The sequence below is a fragment of the Sarcophilus harrisii genome, chromosome 3, assembly GCF_902635505.1.
Source record: "Sarcophilus harrisii chromosome 3, mSarHar1.11, whole genome shotgun sequence".
NCBI lineage: Eukaryota > Metazoa > Chordata > Mammalia > Dasyuromorphia > Dasyuridae > Sarcophilus > Sarcophilus harrisii.
Genome location: NC_045428.1, coordinates 196230781 through 196245076, shown reverse-complemented (window position 1 = coordinate 196245076; position 14296 = coordinate 196230781). Strand labels below are relative to the sequence as shown.

General features: G+C 34.9%; 1 protein-coding gene across 1 annotated transcript in view; it reads left to right on the top strand.

Moving 5' to 3' along the window:
- Positions 1-1095: 1095 nt before the first annotated feature.
- The window catches only part of GRPR (gastrin releasing peptide receptor), a 56152-nt gene continuing 42951 nt past the window's right edge, over positions 1096-14296 (top strand). Inside the window, exon 1 of the mRNA XM_003765545.2 lies at positions 1096-1927. Coding sequence (XP_003765593.1) covers positions 1518-1927 — 410 coding nt within the window. The 5' untranslated portion in view covers positions 1096-1517. The remainder of the gene's footprint in view (positions 1928-14296) is intronic.

The following is a 14296-nucleotide window of genomic DNA, read 5'->3' as shown; positions in this document are numbered from 1 at the left end:
CTTGTGGCTACAGAGAAATCATTTAGAATATCTGATTTTTTTACTTTTCCCATTTATAAAATGAAGTTAATAGTATTTCTATTACCTATTTCTCAGGGTTGTGATAAGAAAAACCCTTAGGGAAATCAAACTCCTTAAGGAGTATGAGCAGTGGGTATATATTTTCTTTTCTTTAGAGAATCCACATCCTTTTGTTCTTAAGTTTATATCTGATTCTTGGGGTTTAGCTAGGTGGCCCTTAGATACAGCATCTGCCATAAACAGCTACCTCAGAAAATTACCAGCAGCTACCCAGAAAATTACCAGAAAATTGCCCAGTGACACTGGGCAAGTCACTTAATCCCAATTGCCTTACACACACACACACACATCAAAAAAAAAAAATTACATCTGGTTCCCAGCTCAGGGATCCCATAATAAAGAAAGAGAATTTCCTTTGGGACTATAAAAGTGGGTTGTTAAGCACTTTGACTTAAAGCATTTCCTGGGGCTTTCAGAATATCAGCTATTAAAGAGTCAAAGTCCTTATCTGCAGGCTTTTGCCCCTAGCTTCCTCAAGCCTATAGCACGGAATGCACAGAATGATAAAATTGTGGGACAGGTGTGCTTGGCGTGTTTATTTGAGAGAATTACTGTAGTTCTCTTGTAAAATGTTTCCAATCTCTAGTATACTGTAATGGAGTGGGAAAATATGAGTGGGCTTTGGCTTTCCTTCAGGACCCCTCAAGAAATGTCTTCTAGAAGGTTTCCAGTGCTGAACTCAGGAAGGCAGTCTACAATCATGCTGAATGTGAGGCTGAAGGTACTGCTGTTATCATAAAGATAAATCAAAGAAGATATCGATTTCCTTCCAGAGAGCTTGTGTTTCTCTGGAAACGGACAGTAAATTGGGCAGTGAAGAAGTTGTCCAGTAGGTGGCTGGCATTCTCTAGTCTAGAAATAGCCCACTTTTCCTTTCCAATTGTTCTATTGAACAGTTTTGCTGGTGAGAGCTGTCACGTGCAATCTGTCCTGCCTATAGGATCCAAGGTTTTCCAAAAGCAGTTTCTTTTCTTCACTTTAAACCTGTCTTTTTTAAATTCAGTGAGGCGGAGGGGAATGAAAGCAGCATTCAAAAGTTCTGGCAAATTGCAATCAGGCAAACTCAGGCTAGTGCTTAACCTGGAAAAGCGTACAGAAGAGATAAACTAACCAGACTGAATTCTGAGTATCTTCTCTTTCTCTTTTTTTTTCCTAATTCGGGCTTTTCTCAGAATTTTATTTTATTTTTATTTTTGACAAACTTACAAATTGATCTGCTTGGTTAGAGGAATCTGAAGAACAGAGCAGATTCAGGATCAAAAGCCTGGCTGGTATGTCTCGAATGCCATGGTATGTGAAGATTCCTGCCTAATGATGTTTTTATTAAAGAAGATAAATTGCCCAGCATAAAACTTAGCCTCTCTTGCATCCAACAGCTGGACTACACCAATTTCTTCTTAAGCAGTATTTAAGAGCACACTTGAGTGGCTTAAATAATGGTACCAAAGGAATGCTTCCTTATGGATTTGGAAGAAGACTTTATCAGTTGCAACTTCTCTAACCACAGTGAAAACTTCTCTCTGAGGAATGACTGGTTGAACCCAGGATTCCTGTATATCATCCCAGTTATATATGGGCTTATTATTCTGATCGGACTGGTTGGCAATATTACCCTGATCAAGATCTTTTGCACAGTCAAATCTATGAGAAATGTGCCTAACTTGTTCATCTCCAGCCTGGCTTTGGGAGACTTGCTTCTGCTCATCACATGTGCCCCTGTGGATGCTAGCAGATATTTGGCAGACAGGTGGCTTTTTGGCAGAATTGGTTGTAAACTGATCCCCTTCATCCAGCTCACTTCAGTTGGGGTATCAGTCTTTACACTCACAGCTCTCTCTGCAGACAGGTAAGTACCATGTTAAAAATCCAATATTACTTTTCAATTTTGGTTCCCATCCCTGTAATATCGACTTTGCTGTATTCATACTGTTTCTGGTGCCTGAGCTTGGTGGCAATTGGACTGTCTCTTCAAGATTTAATTCTGGAAGTTTGTTGGTAAGAGGTTTCCAAGGAATAAGTAATGGGGTGAATCAGGAGGAGAATCAATTAAACATCCTGTCTTCCAAAGGGACATTTGAAATAGGAGAGACAGAGACAGAGACAGAGACAGAGAGAAGAGAGATAGATACAGAGAGACAGAGAGAGGTGCATTTAACAATAGGTTGAACAGATATATGTCATTCCTTTTAATCTGCCTCCCTCTCCAAGTAAAACTAATCAATCTTGGCACAGGTTACATTTTAGACAAAATAATCCTCCAAACTGCATAATGTATAAAAGGAAAATATTATTCTTAGGAAAAACTAAAAAGGATGAGTTGGTTTTATGTCCTTTAATTTCCAATATATACTTTTAAATAAAGCTAACTAGATCTCTGAATTCATTTCTTCTGGACAGCTTGACTTTTTCTCATGGCTAAATTCCAGGGTGAGTTTGGATAGACTGGATAGTTTGCATAGTGAGATCTGCTATGTGGCTATCTTTGTAGTGAAACTTCATACAAGGTTACATATTTGAAAAAGGGTTATACAAGTTTGAATCTATTTTGAAGAAGAGACTTTGAACCTGTTTGGGAAGGGAATTGATGCAGCTCTCTTTTTGTTACTCATTTATTGTTTGCTGTGCAAAACCGAGGGGAAGAAAAGGAAACAGAACAAAAAGTATAATCACCTTGAACTGATCTCCAGGATTTCAAACGATGGCAAACTTTGTCATCAGCAGAAATGAGATAGCCTTTCAAATGTGTCTTGAGGTCAAAAAAAAAAAAAAAAAAAAAAAAAAGAATCAGTAGGAGTACTGAATGTGGGATGTGCCTAAGTGTACCAGGACACCATGTCACCCTTTATGTATGCCTAAGGGAGAAACTCCATTTTTACAGTGTATGAATGCTTCCCTCTATCTTAAGCACTTTTTGGAAACTTCAGTCAGGTTAACCACTGAGAGTATCACTAACATGGCAGTTATGGTAAACAGTGTGCCATGAATTTCACAATATGTTCTCAAATTAAGAAACTGACTTAAATGAGTTTTTATTTTTAAAAAAAGTGGTTTAATCAATTAGCTAAATTCAATTCTTCCTGACCCCATTTGGGTTTTTTTTTTATTTTGGTAAAGATACTGGAGTAGTTCACCATTTCTTTCCCAAGCTCATTTTGCAGATAGGGTAACTGAGGCAAACAGGGATTAAATCACTTGTCTAGTGTCACACAGGTAGTAAATATCTAAAGCTGGATTTGAATTCAGATTCTCTTGATTACAGGCTAGAATCTCTATCCACTGCATTAACTAGCTGCTTGGTAAGGGAGTTAACAGACATTATTTACAGAGTAAATAATCTGAAATTTTATTTCCACACCACACTGCTTCCATTCCAGAGATCATCCCTGTTTGCCACCTGCTCTCTGCTCCTCCAACCCTGGATTCTGTCCCTGAGACTCTGGGCTAATATAGGTGAGTTTTCATCTTATCTCACCTGGAACCAGGCACCTATCACACGTCTTGGCCACCTACAACCCATGTTGCTTTAACTTTTTTTTTTCAGCTCCCTTGCAAATCTTCCCTTATTAAATGAATGTCAGCTCCTTGAGGGCAGGCACTGCCTTATTTAGTCAGATTTATATCCCAGTGCTTGACACAATGTTTTTCCTAAAGTGCTATTTAGTTAACTAGCTAGCTACCTTTGATTAGCAGTTCTTAATGGGGAACATCACATCCTATCCTTACAAAGCCTCAGTACCTCACAAATACTAAGTACTGTGTTGAGTCAAATGATTTGTTCACACAAGCAGAAAATGGTAGCTTCAGAATTAGAATTTTGGTCTTCAAACTTTTTATCTCAGTGCTTTTTCTATTATTTTGTATTATCTCCATCTCCCAGAACCCCTAGTTTCCTCTAAAGCTTTTCAAATGCCACATATTTAAAATGATTTTTATCAGTGGCTAGCTTCCCTCCTCCCTAATAAATTCTATTGTAATTATTTATATATGTATGCACAAACATGAAGGATAGCTAGGTGACACAGTGAAAAGAACACTAGACTTGGAATCAAGAAGACTCATCTTCCTGAGTTTAAATCCAGTCCCAGATAATTAACTGTGTGATCCTAGGCAAGTCACTTAACCTTGTTTGCCTCAACTAGTAGCTTGCTAGTAGTCTCCTAATATTTCATATTATTTGGCTTTGCATCATGGGAATGAAATAAGCTCCCATAGAGGAGACTCTAAAATTATACCCATGTAATTTTTCACAAAATTCAATTTCAGACAGTGTTTAGTTAGTGCCTAATATTGGCAAAATACTGTGGTAGGAAATAGGAAAAAAACCAAAGATTTTATAAAACAAAATTTTATAAGACATAGCCAAAAAACAATGTTTATTTAACACAATGGCCCCTGCTTTCAGAAAGCTTACACTCTAAATTAAGCATATGTGACACATATATGACATGAATAGCAATCATAACACAGGTAACATTTTAATGTTTGCAAAGTGTTTTACTTCCATAATCTCATTTGACCTTCAGAACAACTCTGTGAGGTAAATGGTTATTAGTATCCTTACGTTATACTTGAGGAAATGAGTCTGAGAAATGTTAGGTGTTTTACTTAGAAAGTATCTGATTAGGATTTGAGTTTCTTTCTTCCTACTCCAGATCCTGAACTCTGCAAAGTGGTACTTGATAACTTCTGTGTGTAAACCCAAAAAGACCCACACACCCAAAAAGAAAGTGATTGTGACTAACCAGAAGGATTGGGGAAAGTTTATTAGAGGGGGATGCACTTAATTAACCTTAATGGACAATTAGGATTTTAACAGATGGAAATGGAGTAGGAAATATTCTAGGACTATGGAAAAAATATGAGCAAAAGTATGGAGGCTGGAATACATGGGGCGCTGCAGAAGATAACAAGTAGTTAAATTTTCTGGAATATAAAGTATATGAAGGGGAATAAAGTGAGACAGATAAAGGGGCTTTGCATTGTGAAAGGCCTAGGATCCCAAGATAATTATCTTGCAGCTAGTTTGCATGTACTTTTATATATACATGTTAGTGTTCCCTAATATAATGTAAGTTGCTTAAGGTAAGGGAATGTTTCATTTTTGTCTGTGCCTAGCAAAGTGTCAAGCACATAGTAGGTACTTTATAATGCTTGTTGGTTCATTAATATTGAATTTTGTTTTCTAGACAATATAGAGCTATTGAAGATTACATTTTATGATTTGTAGATGATTAGATTTGATTATTATTCTTTATATCAGGATAATTATTCTGGCAGTAATATAAAGGCTAGATTGTATAAGGGAACAGATGAAGCAGGAGGCCTGTTTTTAAAATTTTATTTTTCAATTCAATTTCATATTATTTTCAGTTCCAAATTTCTTCCTTCCCTTGCCTCTCCCTTTTACCTATTAAGAAAGCAAGAAAAACAAAACCCATTACAAATATATATAGCACATAAAACACATTTCAGCCTTGATCACATTAAGAAGAAAAGAAAAAAAAATTGTGCTCTGAGTCCATCCATTCTCTTTCTTAAGGCAGATAGTACTTTAAAAATAAAAGTAATAAATTCTAAAGAAAAATTATGGTGGGTCAATGTGTTGATCAGAATTACCAAATCTTTCACAGTTGACTAGATTTATAATTTTGCTATTATGGTATAAATTTTTGTCCTGGTTCTGGTCAGTTCATTTTTGTATCAAGTTCACACAAGTTTTCCCAGATTTTTGTGAAATAATGCTTTCATTATTTCTTACCACACAGTAGCATCCTATCACAACCATATACCAAAATCTGCTTGGCCACTTGATTATCTCTTCAGTTTCTAGTTCTTTGTCACCACAAAAAAAAGCTGCCACAAATACTTTTGTACATATGTATCCTTTTTCTTTTCCTTTGATCTCTTTGAGGTATAGACCTAGTAGTGATATTTTGGGGTCAAAGGGTATGCATAGTTTAATAGCTTTGGGAACATAGTTCAAAATTACTTTGCAGAATGGTTTAAATAATTCATAGCCCCATCATTGTTTTCCCACATTCTTTCCAGCATTTGTCATTTTCATTTTTTTTTGTTATTTTAGCTAATCTGATCAGTGTGAGATGACATCTTACAGTTTAAAACAACTATATTTCTCTAATTATTCATGATTTAGAGCACTTTTCTCATATGGCTGTCGATAACTCTCAGGAAGCCCATTAAGAATCTAGTGTATTAGTCCAGGTTTTGATAGACAAAAAAATGAGGGTTTGAATTCAAGAGATGGAGTGACACATCGTAGAAAGGAAAAGACACATAAGAGATTGCGAAGACAGAAATGACAGGTCTTAACAAGTGATTAAATATTAGATATGGGAATTAGGAATGTGACTGACTAAATGGTTCCAGTAATAAAAAATAAGAAAGGAAAGGAAAAGACACATGAGAGATTGCGAAGACAGAAATGTCAGGTCTCAACAAGTGATTAGATATTAGATATGGGAATTAGGAATGTGAATGACTGAATGGTTCCAGTAATAAAAAATAAGAAAGGAAAGATGATGTTAATTCAGCAGAGAAAAATAATTTCATTTTGAACTTGTTTAAGTTGCTTTTGCATGGAGTTGGTAATTTATAATGTAGAGAAGTCAGAATATAATAAATATAACTAGGAACCAACTATAACTAGGAACCAGCTACATATTGGTAATGGTTGATATGTCAGTAAATAGGCTCATGAAGATAGAGAGTTTGGACAGAAGATCTGAGAATAGGACCTTGGAAAAAATATCAACATTAATTTGACAGAGAAAGAATGATTAAAAAGATAGGAGACCCTGGAGAATGATGTCTCAAAAGACAAGGGAGAAGAGAATATTCAAACTCCTAGGAGGTATCAAAGGTTTTAAAAGATACAACCAACAAGCACTTATTAAGGGAATACATTGTGCCAGATACTGTGTAGTATCTTGGAGATAAAAATGCAAAGAAAGAAATAATCCTTATTCTCAAAGGGTTTACTTTTAATAGGAAGACTGAAGAAAGAGCTTTGAATTTGATGATAAAAGGTCACTATTTCTTTTTTCTTTTTAAATTTTGCACTTACATATAAAAATTAATATTTCTATGTACAAAGCAGAGTAGAAAAAGCTATATTTGAAACAGGTATCTTCAAAATACTGTTTGCTTTTCTTTCTTTAAAAAAGCATATAAAATTTCAATATGATTTTCAAAGCTGTCTTGATTGTATTTCCTTCTAAATATCCTTCTGTTCTCTTCTATCCATTTTCTTTTAAATACTTATGTCCTTTTTGGGGGGAGGGAGGGAAGGAAACAATACTATTGCTACCCTCTTTTTATTCCTCTAAATGTCCCTCCCTTAACTGAAAAAACAAAAACAAAAACAACTCTTTTAACAAATAATCACAAACAAAATTAATTCCCTAATGGTCACATTGGGACAACTAGATGACCAAAAGATAGAGCACTGGGTTTGAAATCAGGAACACTCATCTTCTTGAATTCAAATCCAGTGAGTGTCTACTCACTAGCTGTGTGACCATGGGCAAGTAACTTGGTTTACCTTGGTTTCCTCATCTGTAAAATGATCTGGAGAAGGAAATGGGACATCACTCCAATGTCTTTTCCAAGAAAACCCCAAATGAGGTCACAAAGAGTCAGACATGACTGAAAAAACTCAACAACAACCACAATGGCCACATCCTAAAATATGCTTTGTTCTGTACCTTGAGTTCATTACCTCTCTGTCTGGAGGGGGGTTTTTGTCATCAATTCTCTGAAGTTGTGCTAAAAATAAGTTGTGACTGGTCATTAAATTTGTTGAAGTTCTTAAGTCTTTGAAAGTTGTTTTTCTTTAAAATGTTAATTCATAATAATTTTTTCTCTTTATGCTTATTTTGCTTGTCTTCAGTTGAGATAAGTCTTCCCAGTTTTCTTTGAAACCATCCCTTTAACCATTTCTTTGGCATAGTATTACATTACATTTATAGCTCATAATCTGTCAAGCCATTCTCCAATTATGGACACCCACTTAGTTTCTAGTTCTTTGTCCCTGTAAAAAATGTAAGTAAATATTTTTATCTGTATACATCCTTTTCCTCCTTATTTCATTTAATTGACATTATAAGCCTAATAGTAGTATTGTTTAAAGGGTATACATAGATTAGTGACTTCTGGAACATAGTTCTAAAATTCCTTTTCAGAACTGACAAATTCACAATACACATAGGTATTGTACATATATTTGTTCCATAATTTCAACTCTCCTATACTCCTCATCTCCTCCTCATCAGCTGTCATCTATGCACATTTGATTGCATTTCTCTAATTATGATTTAGAGCATTTTTAATATAAATGTTAAAATTTTGTTGTTTATTTTTTTCTTGTGAGAATGGCCTGTTCATTTTCTTTTCTCATCTATTGGAGAATACAGAGAGAACAGTTTCAGAATAATGATGTTGAAAGAAAATAAATTTCCAAGGACTAAGGTGTGAGTGGGTGGTGAGGAGATCATAATAAGCATGAATCACTTTGCAAAAATCCTTCTATTATAAAATTATTTCCATCAGGGTTGTATGCATAGTTGTACCAACATGGAGTACTTGTCAATGTTCCAAGGACATGGTCTATGAGTATTATCCTTAAAAGAATTAATGGGGCTTATAAATATTTCCTATTGGCACACACACACACACACACACACACACACACATACACATACACACTTGGAGAATCTGGCTCATAATATTTTTAAAAACACATAAACAAACTTTATTATTTGTTAGACCCATTTTTTTTAACTCTTAGGAATTTAACTGGATGCTTTCTTCTAAGCCTGAATTAGTCATACACCTATATCATGAGAATGGAACCTAAATAGGAACCTAATAGTAAGAGCACTGGTTTTACTCAGAAGATCTTGGGTCAAATCATATCTCTGACATTTGTTTATGGGTCTTGGGTAACTCATTCAGTCTCTGCTGGCCTCAGTTTTCTCATCCTTAAAATGAGGGATTAGACCAGATGTCTTTTGAAGTCCCATCCAGCTCTAAATCTACAATCCTATTAAGTCTCTGTTGTTCAGTCATGTCTGACTCATCCTGATTCCATTTGAGATTTTCTTGGCAAAGATACTGTAATGGTTTGGCATTTCTGAAATAAGTTCATTTTACAGATGAGGAAACTGAGGCAAACAGAATTAAGTGACTTGCCCAAGATCATAAAACTAGTAAGTGTCTGAGTCAAGATTTGAACTCAGGTCCAGCTAACTCCAGGACCGGTAAAATAGAAATTTACTATGCCTCTTTGCTGCTCTCATTGTCTCTTTATTTCTTTCCCTATATTTTTCCAAACTCCAAAACACCAGGAACCACATGTTAAAGCAAATTGAGTTTACATTCCTGTCTTCTCTGAAGTTTAATTTTTCAACTAATTAAGTACTAAGTTTAGCACTTAATAATAACATAGGAAAATATGAGAACTATACACAAGCATATGGACGTATATGTTATTAATATGTTAACATTCATTTTCCAGCCAGATTTTAAGCTCTTTGAATGCAAGGATCATTTTACATTCTTCTTTATTTCCCATGGTATTCAAATATATTATCCAACACATAACAAAAACTTGATGAATATTTTTTGATTCATTGATGACTCTGTCAATAAATGGTAACATAAAATTCTATCCATCTTTCCATTCTCAGTCTTAACCAAATAAGAATAGCAGTGATCCTGTCAGATTGGCTAGAATGACAGGGAAAGATAATGCAGAATGTTGGAGGGGATGTGGGAAAACAGGGACACTGATACAATGTTGGTGGAATTGAGAACACATCCAGCCATTCTGGAGAATAATTTGGAACTATGCTCAAAAAATTATCAAACTGTGCATACCCTTTGATCCAGCAATGTTTCTACTGGGCTTATACCCCAAAGAGATACTAAAAAAGGGAAAGGGACCTGTATGTGCACGAATGTTTGTGGCAGTCCTCTTTGTAGTGGCTAGAAGCTGGGAAATGAATGGATGCCCATCAATTGGAGAATGGTTGAGTAAATTGTGGTATATGAATGTTATGGAATATTATTGTCCTGTAAGAAACGACAATACAGAGAGGATTGGCGAGACTTACATGAATTGATGCTGAGTGAAATGAGCAGAACCAGGACATCATTATATACTTCAAGAACAATACTGTATGAGGATGTATTCTGATGGAAGTGGATTTCTTCGACAAAGAGAAGATCTAACTCAGTTTCAATTGATCAAGGATGGACAGAAGCAGCTACACCCAAGAAAGAACACTAGGAAATGAATGTAAACTGTTTGCATTTTTGTTTTTCCTCCCGAGTTATTTATACTTTCTGAATCCAATTCTCCCTGAGCAACAAGAGAACTGTTCGGTTCTGCACACATATATTGTATCTAAGATCTACCGTGACATATTTAACATATGTAGGACTGCTTGCCATCTGGGGGAGGGGGTGGAGGGAGGGAGGGGAAAAATCAGAACAGAAGTGAGTGCAAGGGATAATGTTGTAAAAAAAATTACCCTGGCATGGGTTCTGTCAATAAAAAGTTATTAAAATAAAATTAAAAAAAAAAAGAATAGCGGTGATCCTAAAAGATAAAATAGTCTGATTGCATAAAGTTAAAAATCAGTTGTCCTCTTACTTATCTACTAAATGCCAAGAATTATGCTAAGCATTGGGGATACCAAGAAAGACAAAAAATCATGTCCTGCCCTTATGGAGCTCATAATCTAATAAGGGAGACAACACATAAACAAACCATATTTAGTATAAGAAGGAAGGCACTGGAATTAAGAGGGTTTAGAAAAGGCTTCCTCTAGAAGATTGGATTTTATTTGGGACTTAAAGGAAACCAAGGAAGCCAGTAGGCAGAGATAAGGGGGGAAAAAAAAAAAACATTCAAGACCTGGGAGATAGCCTGAGAAAATGCTTCCAGCAGAGTCAGCCTTCTATGGAACTCAGAGAGCCTCAGAGTCAGATAAGCTTGACTTTCAAGTCCACTCCTGAAATACAGTGACAAGTCACATAATCTCTAGGAAATTGCTCTAAGCTTATAAACTGCTGAATTATATTGGTAAAGGGAATGTCACACATTAATGAAGCCACAGGTCTAGAACTTCCTCTTTTCTCCTATCCCCCCAAATGGGGAAAAAAAAAAACAAAAAACAACAACAACAAACAAAAAAAAACCAAAACCTTTTTTTCCCCTTACATTCTTTTATTTATTTATTTTAATTAAATTCTGATGATTACATCCTTTTCCCTATTCTTACTAGGCTTCCTTCACCACACACACACACACACACCCCTTATTTTTTTTTTTTTAACCCCAAGAAATCCATGAGTTTTATTTTTAAAAAAAGTTGAAATCTGGTATCAGGCAAAGATTTAGATTCTAATCTTGGTTCTGATACTCTCTAGTAGTATGAGCTTAAGTATATCTCTTGATTTCTCCAAGTGTCAGGGTTCTTATCTGTAAAATGAGATTATTGTATTTGCACAATCAGCCTTAAATGGAAAATCAGCCTAAATAGAAAGGGTTTTGTAAATCTGAAAAGTGAGCTGTTTTTGTTTCTAGACTGTTAACTTTTTCTCTTTCAATTGAAGAAGAGGAGAGATAGTGCTATTATGGAAAAAAAAGTTCCAGAGATATAATTTTGGTAATTAATCACTTCATTAAGTAAATAATTAATAGAAGGTTGGTCATTTGGATCATGGCGGCCTATCAATGCTTTTATACTCTTGGTAGAGGATGTTCCCAACAGATGATAATCATTTCTGCTAATCAAGGAGAAGAATGAATATTATAATGAGAGGTGGACATATTCTAATGAGGGCTGGAGGACATGACTTTGATTTTATCACTCTTATTCTCAGATCACCCCAACCCTGGGCCAATCTAGACAAGGGATCTACTCCCAAACCAAGCCTAAGTAGAACTAGTTTTCCCAGTTGGGTGGAGGTGAACAAGATTAAGCAAAATGTTAAACCCGAACTCATTATTAGATCTATTCCTCATTCAGGGGCTGATTTAACCTAATAGAGAATGAAGAAATAGGAAAGGAAAAAAATCCTGTATCTCCCTAATAGTAATTGATTATTTATTGTGTGCCTATTTGGTAGCAGACACCATGCTAGACATTATATTCTTTGTGCTCTGCCATGGGAAAAGCCCATTCCAGCCCTGGAGGCCTTGATTTCTGCTCTCCCAGATTTCCCTTTTCAAGAACTTGGATATTTATTTTATAGAATGTTATGTGATCAATTAATGATTACTCCTGCCAGTTTATGTGATTGTGCAGTGGTAAAACATGAAAACTTCAGGGCAATACCTGAATTACGAAAAATTCACTACAGCAAGTGCCAAAAGTCCCAAAGGCTTTTTGGAACTTCAGAGTTGCCTCCACATCCATTACACACTGACTGGGATTATAAATTCTCTTGGTAGTATTTATATTAGGAACAGTGCTTGAGTTGAGAGTTTATTTTCTTCTCCTTTTATAATTTGTTTTGATCTGTAATGATTAATAATCTCAACATTTACAACTATCTGCTTGAGTTGGAAGGCACTGTACTGTTGGAAAGGAAAATCAGATGATCTTCTATATGAAAGTCAGATGATCTTCCTTTCTATATCAGTTTTGCTATCAATGGTCTATGTCATCCTTAGTCGTCAGTTTCTCACCTAAAAAATAAAAAATTTGGGCTAAATGATTTCTAAGGTTCCTTCTACCTTGAAATTTTATGATCCAAATATTTTTGTCATGTTAGTCTATGGAGACTGCCTACTTCCTCATGGGTACTGTGTCTATGATTTATTAGAGGCCTCCAAATGAATGTGTCTTGCTACTTGGATTTCTTGCAGGCATGAATATTTGATGGAGGATATGTGGCTTTACAAAAAAGGGGGAGATCACTAGGGGTCTATGCTGATCTGCATGCATTCACATGGCATTGGACTTAAAATCTATAGAGCTGTGCCTGAATTTCATCCCAGTCACTTACAAACTGCTTCAGTTTTCTCATCTACAAAATAGAAATATTACATTCCCCACTTCTCTTGTTATTGTGAAGAAAGTCTTCTATAAAACTTGAAGGAGTGTACAAATATGAGCAATTACTATTACAATTATTTCTCTACAAAGATAAGTCTACTAAAATAGCAGTATACACTTTCTACTTACAATGAGAAAGAGTTGATCAAATGTGACCAGAGCCCCTGCTCAATTCTTGCAGTCTGATAGTGAGAATGAAGAGAAGCTCTCATCATGTACTCTAAATCAAGTCGATTTTAATTCCTCAAAAATCTCCTCTCTATAGAAATATGTGTATGAGCTAATTGTACAATATTTCAGAGTCTGATTCTTTTTGTACAGCAAAATAACATTTTGGTCATAAAAAAAAAAAAGAAATATGTGTATGTGCACACACACACATACCTGTCAAGTCTAACTTAAGGTTCTGCAAGAAATTTTTTGTTAGTGACCCTACAATTAAATAGTAATTTTATATATATTGAAAATACTATATGTATTTTTCATCAGAAATAGGCTTAATTTCTTCTATAGCTCCATAATTTTCTTGACAAGACATTATTCTTGGAATAATACTCTCATGCCTTTCAGTTCAGAATTTCATCTTTATATCTCTTGAAATATATCTTTTTATAATTCTAATGTTCTTTGGGTAGCTTGTAAAATGCTAATATAATACATTGTGGTTTATATTCACAATAATGCCATAAAATAAATATGACAAGCATTATTATGCCTATTTTATAGCTCAAGAAGCTTAGACTCAAGTGAGTCCAAGTTAACAGATTGTGAGTTGAAATTTTCTGACTCTCAAATCAGTATTCTTTTTTTTTTTAATTTTTATTATAGCTTTTTATATACAAAACATAGGCATGAGTAATTTTTCAACATTGCCCCTTGCAAAAACTTCTGTTTCAACTTTTCCTCTCCTTCCCTCCACTCCCTCCCCTAGATGGCAGGTAGTTCCATACATGTTAAATATGTTAAAGTATATATTAAATACAATATATGTATACATATTTATACAATTATCTTGTTGCACAAGAAAGATTGGATTTAGAAAGAAGGTAAAAATAAACTGAGAAGAAAAAACAAAAACTTAAGCAAACAATAACAGAGAAAGTGGAAATATTATGTTGTGGTCCTTA